The sequence below is a fragment of the Thamnophis sirtalis genome, unplaced genomic scaffold, assembly GCF_051295495.1.
Source record: "Thamnophis sirtalis isolate CommonGarterSnake01/CBP01778 unplaced genomic scaffold, rThaSir2_p1.2 scaffold_12, whole genome shotgun sequence".
NCBI classification, from domain to species: Eukaryota; Metazoa; Chordata; class Lepidosauria; order Squamata; family Natricidae; genus Thamnophis; species Thamnophis sirtalis.
The window spans coordinates 60,810,307-60,826,059 of record NW_028261392.1 but is presented as its reverse complement, the minus strand read 5'-3'; the positions used below and the strand labels follow the sequence as shown (position 1 = coordinate 60,826,059).

Below are 15,753 nucleotides of genomic sequence, written 5' to 3'. Positions count from 1 at the left end.
AGCACTGCAGGCTACTGCTAGATCAGCAGGTCAGCGGTTCAAATCCCACCGGCTCAGGGTTGACTCAGCCTTCCATCCTTCCGAGGTGGGTAAAATGAGGACCCAGATTGTTGGGGGCAATATGCTGACTCTCTGTAAACCGCTTAGAGAGGCCTGGAAGGCCTATGAAGCGGTATATAAGTCTACTGCTATTGCTACTGCTATTTAAATGCCAGAAAAGGAGATTAGCATTTTGGTTCACCAAGACAGCGCCTTAATATTACAGCTTGCTTTCCCAATTTGCAGATTGCTTGTTTTCAAAGACAAAAGAAAAAAAGCCTAAAATGTATTTGTAGAAATTTATCTTCTAATTCCTATTAGTCATCCAATACATGACAATTATTTCAGCTACTGAACAAGAGGGTGGAAACTGATCATTTAATCTATACAAAAGAGATGCTTAATAATTTAGTGGTCAAGGGCCACATGTTTCCCACAATAACTTACACAGATAATAGAGCAAATGTCTGAACTTTTCAATAATTATACTGTTACTCAAAATAATTCCAGACCTGTGCCAGACTATGCAGTGTTACAAATCTGATCCCCAAAGACATTTTGGAACATGCAGGGGCTGAATGTAGCAGCCTTCAGAGCAGTTGTAAGATCCCAGGAAGACAAGGGGTTGTTTTAAGGAGTTACACACAGGTGCTACTTCCACCTCTTTGCATGCTCTGAAGCACAGTTCTCTGGCACTGATTTCCAAAACTGAACAACCTTAAGTGAATACAGACCAGTGGTGGGTTTCAAAATTTTTAGAACCTATTCTGTAGGTGTGGCCTGTTTTGTGGGAGTGGCTTGGTGGTCATGTGACTGGGTGGGCGTGTGACTGGGTGGGCATGGCTAACTTGGAAAATGTGGTGAAACTCACTTAACAATGCTCTTGTTTAGCAACCAAACTTTTGGGCTCAATTGTGGTCATAAGTTCACTTTCTTTTTCTTTCTTTCTCTCTCTCTCTCTCACTCTTTCTTTCCTTCCTTCCCTTTCTCTCTCTCCCTCTCTTTCTTTCTTTCTTTCTTTTCTATCTTTGTCTCTCTCTTTTTTCTCTCACTATCCCTCCATTCCTTCCTTCCTTTCTTATGTGTATCTCTTCCTTTCCTGTGTGTATCTCTCCCCCTTCCTTCCGTCCTTCCTTCCTTCCTTCCTTCCTTCCTTCCTTCCTTCCTTCCTTCCTTCCTTCCTTCCTTCCTTCCGGAACAGGTTCCAAAAGCTACGCTAAATTTCATGAACCGGTCCTGGCGTACCAGTGCGAACCGGGAGAAACCCACCCCGATACAGACCTACTGTTCCATTTAATATTTCTGTTAGAGCAGCTAGTTAGAAAACAAGACAATGGATTTCCTTGTGAGAAGCTGATAGGAAGCATCAGAAATCTTCCTCCTCCCTCCCTCTTCCTTCATCCTTGCTGTTTCCTTTCTCTCTTCCTGTCCTTTCCTTCCTCTTCTCACTATTATTTCCTTCTTTCTATCCTTCCTCCCTTCTTTTTTCTCTGCCTCCCTTCATTCTTTCCTTACTGTTCCTTCTTTCCTTCTCTTCTTCCTACTTTCCCTCTTTCCTTTCCTTCCTTCCCTCCTTTCTTCCTACTTTCCCTCTTTCCTTTCCTTATCTTCCCTCTCCTTCCCAGCAGGCAAGTCGGTGCCTGTTGCTAGCTGGGGGAATGACCAAAGGATCGCAAGAGAGTAGCTGGGAACCTGGAACCTTCAAAATGAGCATCCCATGACCCCAACAGTAGCCTGTATTTCTGAAGCAGCAGCAGCTGGGCACCACTGAAGCACCAATAACTTTCCCAAATTTTATTCCCTAAGAAGTCATGAAACCCAGATTTTGGATGCATTTTGTAAGTTAGTCTATTTGTGATATCTTGTTGCCCTGTGATGGACCATTCTGTCCAGTTAAAGGTTATGGAAATGAAAGTTTTAATACTACATAGATGTCTTCATTTGCTCTCCTAATAATGGATTTTAAGGTTACTCCACAATGCAAATTATAGAGATATGTGCAGTATCTCTCATTTTTTTGAACTTTAGGGTTGGGGAATACTGTGTACAGCCAAGAAAATAAACACATCTATCATGAAGAGCCGAGGTGGCGCAGTGGTTAGGGTGCAGTACTGCAGGCCACTTCAGCTGACTGTTATCTGCAGTTCGGCGGTTCAAATCTCACCGGCTCAAGGTTGACTCAGCCTTCCATCCTTCCGAGGTGGGTGAAATGAGGACCCAGACTGTGGGGGCAATATGCTGACTCTGTAAACTGCTTAGAGAGGGCTGAAAGCCCTATGAAGTGGTATATAAGTCTAACTGCTATTGCTATGAAACAAATCAACCCATACTTTTTTTAACTCAAGCCACAAGGGTTCAAATTATTCTATTTTGGTCATATTATATGAAGACTAACTCCAGAGAGTTAAGTCTTCATATAATACGTTCCAAATAGAAGAAGAATCTAAAGCTAGCAAAGGTGGAAGGAAAGAGAAGAGGGTGACCAACAGCACTGAGAATGAACAATAGCAGCGAGTTCACTGTTGGAAGACTTGAATGATCAGATTGGGGACAGGTTGTGTTCTGACCCCCCTCCTCCATCCAGGAACGAAAGCCAAAACCAACGTAAATGAGAAGGTTTCTTTTAATCAGTCCAGACCCTCGTTGGCTGCAAGCCACATAAACAAAGAGATAAGCACTCTGGCAGCAAGTCCTACAAAACGTGGCAGCAATGCAAACAAACTCTGGCAGCAATCCAGCCTGCCAAGTTTGTTTCTTGTTAGTCCTTAACGTTGACTTCTGCAGAAAGGCGTGGCACAAGCAGTCTCTTTTATAATCAGGACAGGATCTTAATGAGCATCAGCTGAGCGTAATCACCTCTTGTAATTACACCGTTGTTCTTGACGCTGAGTAGCCTTTCGACGGCGTACATCCCAGAACAACTCACAGGTGTTTTCTGGATCACTCACTCTTGTCTCCTCCCCACTGATCCAAGGCTCAGACGCCACCTGGTGGCCAACCAGTCTCTCCTCACCCTGCTCGGAGTCAGAACCCTATCCAGGGTCCTCCACCTCCTCCAGGGCCGACTCATAAGACCCCTCGCAGTCGGAGCCTGGCGGCAGCTCCAACGGCTCCTGCCGGCCCACAACAGGTTGTCATGGAGACAGTCTATATGTATGATTGCTAGGAGTAAAAAGTGACTTGATGACACTAATCAATCAATCAGTGTGTAATGGAGTTGCCTTTGTGTTGGAAAAATTTTGTGCTGAGCAAAGTAGATAAATTGGCAAGGATTGCTGCCCTATTGTTCTTCCAGCAAAGAACTTCTACTGGATCCGAGAGCCTTTCTTTCTAGAAACAGCCTATTTGGATCCAACCCAATGTACACATGAACACAGAAGTTACCTTGCTCACTGTCAGGCAAAAGAAATATGCACTGATCGAATGATAAGATTATGATATGAGAGATTATCGTAGGAGCTTTTCTGCACAAAGAGAAAAACTGATCTCTCCGGCAAGACTCATCAAAAGCATCACCAACAGTGACATTAATCCAGACGCTTGACATACTTTCGTTTATACAATAAAATAAGTTTTCCTCTTCCTTTAATAAATTTGGATTATTTTTTAAAGCCAGCTACTTTCCAACGAGCTAAAGCACATGAAGAGAGTTTGCATTTCATTTCATTTAAGTTTATTTATATGCCGCCCTTTTCCCTGGGGGGACTCAGGGCGGCTTACAACTTAAAGGGGGGGGGGGAAACAAACTTTTAACATATAGAACAATACATTGTTAAAACACAACATTCATACCATTCGGGCGGGTTGCAATCTTTAGCCCCAGGTCTGACAGGAAAGCCAGTTTTTAAGGGCTGTGCGGAAGGTCTGGAGGGTGGTGAGGGTACGAATCTCCACGGGGAGATCGTTCCATAGGGTCGGAGCTGCCACCGAGAAGGCTCTCCTCCGCGTGGTTGCCAGTCGACATTGACCGGCGGATGGAACTCGGAGGAGGCCTAATCGGTGAGATCTAATTGGTCGAATGGAGGTGATTGGCAGTAGGCGGTCTCTCAAGTATCCAGATCCACTACCATGGAGGGCTTTATGGGTGGCAAGTAGCACCTTGAAGCGTATCCGGAGATCAACAGGTAGCCAATGCAGCTCGCGGAGGATAGGTGTTACGTGGGTGAAGCGAGGTGCACCCACAATCGCTCGCGCGGCCGCATTCTGGACTAGCTGAAGTCGCCGAATACTCCTCAAGGGCAGCCCCATGTAGAGCACATTGCAGTACTCCAGCCTAGAGGTCACAAGGGCACGAGTGACTGTTGTGAGAGCATTAAGACAATTGGGATCTCATAAAAAAAATAAAATACTGTCACCGCTACACTGCTACCAGGTTGCTGTCCGTGGTCCTGAAACCGAAGGGAGCTAACATTTCATAAGCCTTGCCTCTTGCATGCATTTCTTCTGCCTCATTTCACATACGTACTTTATAATTAAGACCTTTTTTTTACAGCTGGCGGTATCAATCTAGACTTTCCACAGTCCTATATCTACTTCCTCATCTAAGCCTCAAACCCACTGATTTAGTAGAGCCCTTCCTACCCGGATAGCCAGAAACTCCAGGCACCATGATTACATTTTAATACATTTTTTTTGCTTCCATTCACATGGTGTGAAAAATGTTTTGCTCTTGTAAAAAACATGTCTTTTAATGGCATCTGTCAGAGCCTATCAACCATCAGAAAATGTGGCTAAGTAAATAATACCATTTGTTATTTCGGGCAGGAGCAGCAACCACTGGAAATCACATCAATCAGTTTTTAAAAGGCAAATTAATAATAGGATATATGGTGACATAAACACATTAACATGGAAAATTCATTCAATTCCTCCCCCAGCAAATACCCCTCTGGGTAATAGAGTAATAGCCAGGCCCATGAAAGGGAATGGTTAGCTGTAATACTAATGTTCAGCAGCCAATGAATTTGCAGGGGATAGGATATACTGGTTCAATTGTGCTGCTCAAAAGGACTCTTCACAAAGCATTTAGCACTACGCCATACTGCTGATATACATATAATGTAGAACACATACCAGAAGCTTAAATTCATCTCTTGGGATCATTGCATCATGTTTCCTCTCGTTGTTCTTTCCATTTCATGTCTGATTTAAATTCCTCGGGACAACGTTTGCTCACGTTTTTGAAACACTATGCAAACAATATATGAGGATTAGGCCATCAAGATAGCCCACCCAATGGGCTTATGGAGTAAGACTATTAAACTTACGATATCTACAGCGTTTAAAGAATATATACACAAGATGGTTTATAGATGGCACTTTCCCCCAACGAGGTTAGCCAAAATGTTTCCTGGGTTATCCCCACTGTGTTGGAAATGTGGAAGAAGGGAGGGCACAGAGCCGAGGTGGCGCAGTGGTTAAATGCAGCACTGCAGGCTACTTCAGCTGACTGCAGTTCTGCAGTTCGGCTGTTCAAATCTCACCGGCTCAGGGTTGACTCAGACCCGGATTGTTGTTGGGGGCAATATGCTGACTCTGTAAACCGCTTAGAGAGGGCTGAAAGCCCTATGAAGTGGTATATAAGTCTAACTGCTATTGCTATTGCTACCATATTTGGTGGTCCTGTATTGAGGCCACAAAATACTGGAGAAGGATTCAAAACTGACTAAAAGAGGTTCCCGGGGCAAGTATGGAATGGAGACTTTTTTACTAAGCATAAAACCAGAAAACATGAGTAAATCTATATGGCATTTGAGCCTACATATAATTGTGGCCGCAAGAATAACCTATGCGCAATTTTGAAAATCTACTACCATACCATCGGAAGATGCCATAATTAAAAAGATTTATGAGTGTGCAGAAATGGACAGAATGACGGGTTGGCTGAGGGACCAAGGAGAAACGGAACATTATCTTAGCTGGAACCTATGGTATATGTGGGCGACAAGGAGAACAGCAGGGACTTAAAATGGGGAAAGTTAAATAGCAGCTGTTAACAATGGGAACTAAAAGTGAACATGGATATTGTAATAGATCCCTGAATTTTGTAACAAGAAGATGCTGGTTAAAGACTAAACAATGATGAAGAAAAGAATGTTGGGCTGTGAATGACTGTCACGGGGGGGGAGGGGAGGGGAGGGGAGGGTTTGTATGTTTAAAGCTGTATTTGTATGTCTTATTAAAAAAATGTATAACCAATAGACTATTAAAAAAAAAGATAGCCCACTCAAGAAGTACCACCGTATGTATTTGCTCTTATCTTTATTGTAAGATTATATTAAGAAAATCTTGCAAGACTGAATGTATTTCCACCTCCCTTATTTTACTCTCTAGAAAACTAGGGATGGTCTCTTCTGAAATGCTTCCCATATCCTCTCCTCTTCTTTTATGAGCTGAGAAATCTTTTACATGTTGTTCAATCTGTGTCTCTTCTTCCTATTTCCCAACATCATTCCTGCCAGAGGTGGGTTCCTACCAGTTCGCACCTATTCGGTAGAACCGGTTCATCAAATCTACCGAACTGGTTAGAAGAGGTTCCACCAGTGGACCCGGAAAGCAGGCCACACCTACAGAAGAGCTTCCAAAAATTTTTTGAAACCCACCACTGGTCCTTGGATATGATTATTCTACACTATCATGCTCATATTTATAAAACTCAGTGCCTCTGTGAAAGGTAAGGAGGACTACTGCGTTTGTGGTTGCAATCAGAACATTGCGTGTGTTAAAGTTGTTTTAACGCAAACCAAAGACGCCTTTTAAAAAACAAGTTTACGTCATATTCTTATGCCTGCCAGTGCTGTGTGTGAGGTAATTGAAGGTGGTTCTGACAAGTGTCGTCGGCATCTTCATATCCGGTCACGTGGGCGGCAAGCCACTCCCATCCGGTCACATGGGCGGCAAGCCACTCCCACAAAGCAGGCCACACCCACAGAGTAGGTTCGAACAATTTTTGAAACCCACCACTGCAATAGTTGTACCTGTATTTGTAAGAAAACTTTGTCAGCTTTAACCATTTTCATCCTTTCCTATATACATTTCATTTTTCATGGCAATTTAATGCTTATTTATCCAACAATATTATTCCATTGAATTAAATACGGAATTGGCTCTAAAGCTTATGCTGACTGGTGCCCACATGAGAGCCATTACTTCCTTTAAAACTGGCTTATGTAATGCCATTAGAGAGGTTTTAACTAAAAGAAAACATGCAGTTATGCCCAGCAAATCAAGCAGCCGTTATTTTTTTTTAAACTTCCATTCCCATTCTCCAGAGAGATTGAAATAACTGATAAAATGAGTGGGATATTAACTGCTGGATTAAAAAGCTATAGACGCCCAACAGAAAAATATTACCTGCAGCCATCTGTAAAGGCATTTTATGGAAGACCCCTGCATACAGACATAAAGGCTGCACATGTTACACAAGGCCAGCCATTTTGGTACCATTTAAGGAGCAACAGGCATGGATTTAGAGAGTTATTATCTGAAACTGAGTTTCCGTTAAGGGTTCACTGACAAATGCGCGCACGACAAAAGCGCGCCGACAAAACCACAGCGAGAAAACAGCAACGTCGAAATCGCACCCACAACAGCGCGCCCACAACAGCGTGCCGACAAAAGCGTGCCATCAACCAACAACGCAAAAACAAGGTAATAATCCTAACCCTAAACCTAACCCTAAACCTAACCCTGAACTTAACCCTAACCCTAACCCTTACCTTAACCCTAATCGCACTTTTGTGGGCACGGTTTTGTCAGCGCGCTGTTGTGGGTGCGATTTCAACGTCGTGATTTTCTCGGCGCGGTTTTGTCGGCGCGGTTTTGTCGTGCGCGCATTTGTCGAGTCACGTCCTTTAAGGAAAGTGGGCCTGAATTTGCAGAGTGGTTTGGTTTAAGGGGGACTGGATCAGCTGGGAGGCTGGCAAAAACGAAGCCTCTGTTTCTCCACAGCTGGCGGGCCGCAGCGGCAACAGTGGTCATCATCCCTGCCTCCTTCCTCTGCGAGCGGAGAAACAGAGGCTTCTTTTTTGCCAGCCTCCCAGTTGATCCAGTCCCTCTTACACATGCACCTTGCATTGCGACAAGCATAGTGTGTGTGTATGTGTGTGTGTGTGTATGAGAGAGAGAGAGAGAGAGAGACAGACAGACAGACGTGTGTGCCTTCCATGATGGGCCCAACACCTTCGGATACCCACCAGGTCACCTGCCGAGTGGCAGAGAAATTTGGCTTTGGCAAAAAAAAAAAAAGCCATTTGAAATTAGCCATCTCTGCCCCTCAAGGCTAAGAGATAACAGGACGACTAACCATATTTGGTTAACCCCCAGAGCGGTAAGAGACTGAATTGGGGGCTCTGTGAATTGGCTTGTAGGACACAGAATGTCTGATCATAGGATTTATTGGGCACCGGTTTTAGTTCATAGAATATATCTACGAAAATAATTGGAAGGGATGTGCGTGTGTGAGAAAGAGAGGGAGAGAGAGAAAGGGAGAAAGAGAGGAAGGAAGGAAGGAAGGAAGGAAGGAAGGAAGGAAGGAAGGAAGGAAGGAAGGAAGGAAGGAGTGAGCGAGAGTGAGAGAAAAAAGAGAGAGACAAAGATAAAAAGAGAGAGAAAGAGAAAGAAGGAAAGAGAAATAAATAAATAAAGAAAAAGAGAGAGAGAGACAAAAGGAAGGAAGGAAGGAAGGAAGGAAGGAAAGAAAGAAATTTTATTTATTTATTTATTTATTTATTTATTTTATTTTTAAAAAAATTAAAAAAAAAGAAAAGAAAGAAAGAAAGAAAGAAAGAAAGAAAGAAAGAAAGAAAGAAAGAAAGAAAGAAAGAAAGAAAGAAAGAAAGAAAGAAAGAAAGAAAGAAAACTTATGATCACAATTGAGCCCAAAATTTTGGTTGCTAAGCAAGAGCATTGTTAAGTGAGTTTCACCACATTTTCCAAGTTGGCCACGCCCACCCGGTCACATGACCAACAAGCCACGCCCACCCAGTCACATGATCACTGAACCACTCCCACAAAACAGGCCACACCTACAGATTCTAAAAAAAATTGAAACTCACCACTGCCACACACACAAACACTCTAATTTCTCTAATCCCCTGAATACATGCAACCACCAACTCTACATGATGACTTCAAAGGCTCTCTGCCTTTAGCGTCTCCTCAGTCACATGTTCTTCCCTTGCTAATGGCAAGGGAGGGAGGGAAGTTTGTCAGGCAAATGCTTTTGATATCAAGCAATACAGCCAAATAATGGAAAAGAGAGGAGGGGGCATCATTTCCTGGGTTACACTTTCCTTTCACCTGTATACTGAGCTGGGCTGGCTCTACCCTACAGATATAAATCATCTGGCCAGCAATATGTATGTTTCCTGTACTTGGGAATCTACTTTGCAAGAGCATTTCTCTTTCTAGATTCAAACTGGGCAAGTAGGAGACTTCCAGAGGGAAGGGTACTATTTGTCATTTTGTCATTTTATTGACATTTATAGGCCGCCCTTTTCCCTAAAGGGACTCAGGGCGGCTTACATTTCATAGGAGGGGAGTGTAAGACAGGCCACAAAAGAAATGTGAATAAAGAAAAATAACCAATAAAACACAACATTCATTCGGCATTCGGGCAGGGCGAGATTAGGATCTTATCCCCAGGCCTGACGGGATAGCCAGATCTTGAGGGCTGTGCGGAAGGCCTGGACGGTGGTGAGGGTGCAAATCTCCACGGGGAGATCGTTCCAAAGCGTCGGAGCTGCAACCGAGAAGGCTCTCCTCCGTGTAGTCGCCAGTCGGCACTGACTGGCGGATGGAATTCGAAGGAGGCCTACTCTATGCGATCTGATGGGACGAAGGGAGGTAATTGGCAGAAGGCGGTCTCTCAAATACTCAGATCCACTACCATGAAGGGCTTTATGAATGGTGAATATCATCACCCATGTGCAGCAAAAGCCTCTGGACTTTGCTCTGGCGCATAGCAAGGATAGCTCCCTGAACATTTTCACTGTCTGTTTTTTTAAAAGCAAGTCTTTCTCTTTAGTGACTGGAAGTGATCACAGAGGAAAAGGTTTTAGCAATAGCAATAGCAGTAGCAGTTAGACTTATATACCGCTTCATAGGGCTTTCAGCCCTCTCTAAGCAGTTTACAGAGTCAGCATATCGCCCCCAACAATCCGGGTCCTCATTTTACCCACCTCGGAAGGATGGAAGGCTGAGTCAACCCTGAGCCGGTTTATTATTTATCATAATAAAACTGATATTTTAAAAGTGGGGATTGCATCTTGGAAAATCAGCCAGTTAAAGGTTATGGAAATGAAAGTTTTAATACTACATAGATGTCTTCATTTGCTCTCCTAATAATGGATTTTAAGGTTACTCCACAATGCAAATTATAGAGCTATGTGCAGTATCCGGTGAGATTTGAACTGCCGAATTGCAGCTAGCAGTCAGCTGAAGTGGCCCGCAGTACTGCACTCTAACCACTGCGCCACCTCGGCTCTTTTAAGAAAACTTTGGCCACAGGTGCATTTTGATGCTGAAGAATAAGATTTCTATGAGCCATTGGACCTCCCCAAGATTAGCAGATGCCAGAATATCTGATAAATGCAAACATATACATTAACTTTTACAAGAGTTATGTTCATGTAAGTATCTGGGTCTTTCTAAGGCATGGCTCTCCAAATGATCTTTCAGCACAGAGGGATAAAGGATCAACAGCTTTTCCAGGATGCATCCATGTCTCAATGTTGGTTCTGAGCTATAAAATCTTATATATGGTGCTGGCGCTTTTAGAATTCAGGAGGGCTGTTTTGTTAGATGTGCCGTGCTACTTTAATGATCCCTGTTGTTTTTAAATTGATTGTTTTATGATATTTACGATGTTTTTATGTCAGCTGCTCAAGGTTTGTAGACTTGGGCAGGATATAAATTATGCAAATAAATAATCTGGATTATGACAGATTGATAGCCATGCGTCACTAACCCAAGACAAAACCTAAGCACGCACATTATTATTATTTTCTGCAGTTCTGCAAAATAATCAAATATTTCTAGCCTACCTTTGTAAACAATTAATTCTGAAGACACTAGTTATTTACTAGCGGCAGGGTAGAAATTTTTATTTACATTACAGATGGAATAATTAGTGGACTAGTATTTATTTTCTGTTAATTTATATTCAAATAAATATTAAATACCGAGACCCAAAATGTTAATAACTGGGATTGTCCATCCAAATAACTAAGTAGATTAGGTGGCCTTTCCCCAGTGGTGGGTTTCAAAAAATTTTAGAACCTCTTCTGTAGGTGTGGCCTGCTTTGTGGGAGTGGCTTGCTGGCCATGTGACTGGATGTGAGTGGCTGGGTGGCCGTGGCCAACTTGTAAAATGTGGTGAAACTCACTTAACAAGGCTCTTGCTTAGCAACCAAAATGTTCAGAAACTCTGGCATTTGAAGCACGCAAGTCTTAAAGCTGTCAAGTTACAAGACCCTCGCACCCCTAACCCTTTAGGGAGAAAACCCCAGGGGTGTTCAAACTTGACAGCTTTAAGACTTGTGGACTTCAACTCCCAGAATTCCTCCTCTTGGTCTTCATCTTGATGATGGGCAGATGGGCAGGGGGAGGGAGCTGGAACCGGTTCTAAATAGCACTGTAGATTTGTGGAACCTCTTTTATAGAAGAGGTTAGAACTGGAAGGAACCTACCCCTGCCTTTCCTCCCTCTGATTCCAGAGTGGACATACATTACCTACTTTTTTTTCCCTCCCTGCCAGTCCTAGACTCGACCTGGCTGCCAGCCAAACTATCAAGGCCACTGAGTGCCTTGGCACTGATCTCAGAGGCCATGCCTTTCTTGCAGCCAGCCCATCTCATGCCCAGATTGTCCCCTGGGAGCAAAGCAGCAGCACAAAGTAAATCAGGGTTTGATTAACAAATTATTAAATTCAAAAGAATTCATTTTCTTTTCTTTTTTATTTTTATTTTAAACACATAAACACAGCAACAAAAACAAACACATGACTTAAAACAACATAGGAACAATAAGTTCCATCATATATCGTACAGCAGTTCCGTATCGGTTTCTTTGCAGTTAGTGTTTTCCCTTCTATACATTTCTATCTTGCATTCATGGTCCCCTTATTCGTTATCCATTTTTATGTGCTGTTCTATATTTATTTATACTTAGCTATTTATAACCAAATATTATTTACCTATATTGTGCTTTATATTCTTACTATCATTTATTCTCTTACATACAATTATAGGTATACATTCACATGGTTATTCTTTTTCTTTGCCATTCTTATACTTTTGTTATTCCATTTAAAAGGTTATAATATACAGTTTGGGTTGCTTTGTTTACCATCCCTAGTGCCTGTTGTAACACCACCTTATTTTCCCTTTCTTTTCTCCCTCCCTTCCTTCTCTACTTCCTTCTTTCCTCCTTTCCTTCCCCTTCCTTCTTCCCTTACCTCTCCCCTACTCCTACATTCTCTCTTCCCCTTCCTACCCTCTCTCCTTCTCTTTCTCTCCCTTCCACCCTCCTCTCCTTACCTCTTTCTTCTTCCCTTGCCTCTCCTCCACTCTTCCTCTTCCCTTCCTACTATCTCTCCTTCTCTTTCTCTCCCTTCCACCCTCCTCTCCTTTCCCTTCCTTCTTCCCTCCCTTCCCTACTTCCTTCCTCCTCTCTCCTCCTTTCTCCTTCCTCCTCTCCTTCCCCTTCCTTCTTCCCTTACCTCTCCCCTACTCCTACTCTCTCTCTTCCCCTTCCTACCTCTCTTCTTCTCTTTCTCTCCCTTCCACCCACCTCTCCTTACCTCTTTCTTCTTCCCTTGCCTCACCTCCACTCTTCCTCTTCCCTTCCTACTATCTCTCCTAAAAAGAATTCATTTTCAAGGCAAAAGGGTTTTGTAAATGCTGGAGGATGTCTTGGATTAAGCTTTCTTCGAGTGGGATGTTTGCTCTAAGTTTTTTCGCTCTCTGTTAAGAGTTACTGTTCCCCTTCCAATGCAGGGCTTGTGACTTATGAACGGACATTATTCCTGGCCTCTCCCCTGCATGCCTCCTCCTCTCCCCAGCTCTAGGCTTATTTAGGAATTAGAAGACCAAGCAGATGGTCCAAGCATCCTAAGGGACTCTATCTGAAAGGAATAAGATTGTGGGACTTTGATAAAGGAATCCTATATGGGTCAGTACCGAGTAGAGCCGAGGTGGCGCAGTGGTTAGGGTGCAGCACTGCAGGCCACTTCAGCTGACTGCTATCTGCAGTTCAGCAGTTCAAATCTCACCGGCTCAGGGTTGACTCAGACTTCCATCCTTCCGAGGTGGGTAAAATGAGGACCCGGATTGTTGTTGGGGGCAATATGCTGACTCTGTAAACCGCTTAGAGAGGGCTGAAAGCCCTATGAAGCGGTATATAAGTCTAACTGCTATTGCTATTGCTCTGTAAATGTGTTTTTATTTTCCATTTTCGTACAGTCACATATATACTGTGCAGAACCGGGGCCATATAACATTAAACAATAAACACAGCCATTCCTCTTGTCAATAATACCCCCAAAAATAGAAACCCAATGTACCTCTTCGACCCTCCATACACCCTTTCTTTCGCCCCCCTCCAACTTTCCGTCTTCCCTCCATCATTCCCCTCTACCCTACTTCCCCTCCCCCTCTACCACTCCTCTCTCCCTCCCTTCCTTCTCACCCTCCCTCCAATCCTCTCTCCCACCCTCTCTACCCCTCTTTCTTCTGTCCCTCTACTCCTCCCTTCGGTGTATTTCTACTATCTATTAATATGTTCAGCTTGTCCTATTTTTACAGTGGAATTAAAGAGCAACAGTATACAAGTGCAATCGCGTTACTTTGAAATCTAGCACAAACTATGTGTTACATAGCAAAAAGCAACAGAATTAAATGGAATTGAAAGGCACGTGGAATTACAGGCTGAATAACCAACACCAAGAAAATGCTGACTAGATAATCTAAATCAAATACATTCCCCCCACCTTCCCAATATAAGACTGGAACAGGTATTCTTGGCTGAAGTCATAGGTTATATTGTGTTAAGAATGCCCTTCCAAAATAGCATTACATATAGAAGTCATCATAGCATCAAGATAAGAGATTATGAATAATTTAAAAAACATCTTATAGCAATAGTATTTTCAAAAGACCTGGGAAGTCTGATCTCAGTCATCATCAGAGTTTGCCAGAGGCAGTGCCCTTGAAGAGCATCCGGCGGCTTCAGCTAGTCCAGAATGCGGCCACGCGAGTGATTGTGGGTGTGCCTCGGTTCGCCCACATAACACCTATCCTCCGCGAGCTGCGCTGGCTACCTGTTGATCTCCGGGTGCGCTTCAAGGTGCTTCTTACCGCCTATAAAGCCCTTCATGGTAGTGGATCTGGGTACTTGGGAGACCGCCTCCTGCCAATCACCTCCTCGAGACCCATTAGATCTCACAGATTAGGCCTCCTCCGAGTGCCATCTGCCAGCCAGTGCCGGCTGGCTACTACGCGGAGGAGAGCCTTCTCAGTTGCAGCTCCGACCCTCTGGAACGATCTCCCCGTGGAGATTCGTACCCTCACCACCCTCCAGACCTTCCGCGCAGCACTCAAGAACTGGCTATCCCGTCAGGCCTGGGGGTAAAGACTTGACTCGCCCCCACCCGAATGATGAATGAATGTTGTTTATTTTTAATTACGTGTTATGTTATATGTTACTGTATGTATCCCCTCCCCATATAAGTTGTTAGCCGCCCTGAGTCCCCTCAGGGAAAAGGGCGGCCTATAAATAAACTTATTCCTATTCCTATTCCTTAGGACTGCAGACACTTAAATTAGCATCTTTTTAGCTCGCCCCCTTTAACAATGCTCAATTACCCCCTTGCCACCTCCCCCCAAAACAAGGGCATTTCAGGACATTGCCCATGGCCAGACAGTAATCCTGCAAGACTTCCAAGGCATCTTGGATAGCGATTCTGTACCTACTTGAAAAAGTCTTCCTTGCAATAGACACTTCCAGATCTGGAAAAGCAACGTTCTGCCAGCTGCATCTGGCAATCTGCACACTTGAGGCAGGAGCCGTGCCAGTGTCGATCAAGGACTTTCAGGATGAACTTATCCAAGATGTGCTGGTTGCAACCGGCACACTGGGGGATCTCTGGCAAAGGAAGAACAAGAACAATATCAGCGACAAACAACAAGCATTTCCGCAAAGCTTGAAAATAGCAATAGCAATAGCAGTTAGACTTATATACCGCTTCATAGGGCTTTCAGCCCTCTCTAAGCGGTTTACAGAGTCAGCATATCGCCCCCCACAGTCTGGGTCCTCATTTTACCCACCTCGGAAGGATGGAAGGCTGAGTCAACCTTGAGCCGGTGAGATTTGAACCGCTGAACTGCAGATAAACTTACTCACATAAGTTCATTATTCAATATACATAGTAGGGCATTGTTGTCAGTTTCTTGTTGTTCATCATTTGGTGCTAATGATCCCAGCCCTTGTCTCCCAGGGGAAAGGAAAATATGCGTTGAAAGCTGTCATATAGCAATAGCAATAGCAGTTAGACTTATATACCGCTTCATAGGGCTTTCAGCCCTCTCTAAGCGGTTTATAGAGTCAGCATATTGCCCCCCACAGTCTGGGTCCTCATTTTACCCACCTCGGAAGGATGGAAGGCTGAGTCAACCTTGAGCCGGTGAAATTTGAACCGCTGAACTGCAGATAACA

The 15,753-nt window shown here is 43.8% G+C and overlaps 1 protein-coding gene across 1 annotated transcript in view; it reads right to left on the bottom strand.

Annotated features, from left to right (window-relative positions):
• Nucleotides 1-15,753, bottom strand: part of LHX4 (LIM homeobox 4) — a 65,079-nt gene that overhangs the window by 13,336 nt on the left and 35,990 nt on the right. Inside the window, exon 2 of the mRNA XM_087726509.1 lies at nt 15,012-15,183. Coding sequence (XP_087582635.1) covers nt 15,012-15,183 — 172 coding nt within the window. The remainder of the gene's footprint in view (nt 1-15,011; nt 15,184-15,753) is intronic.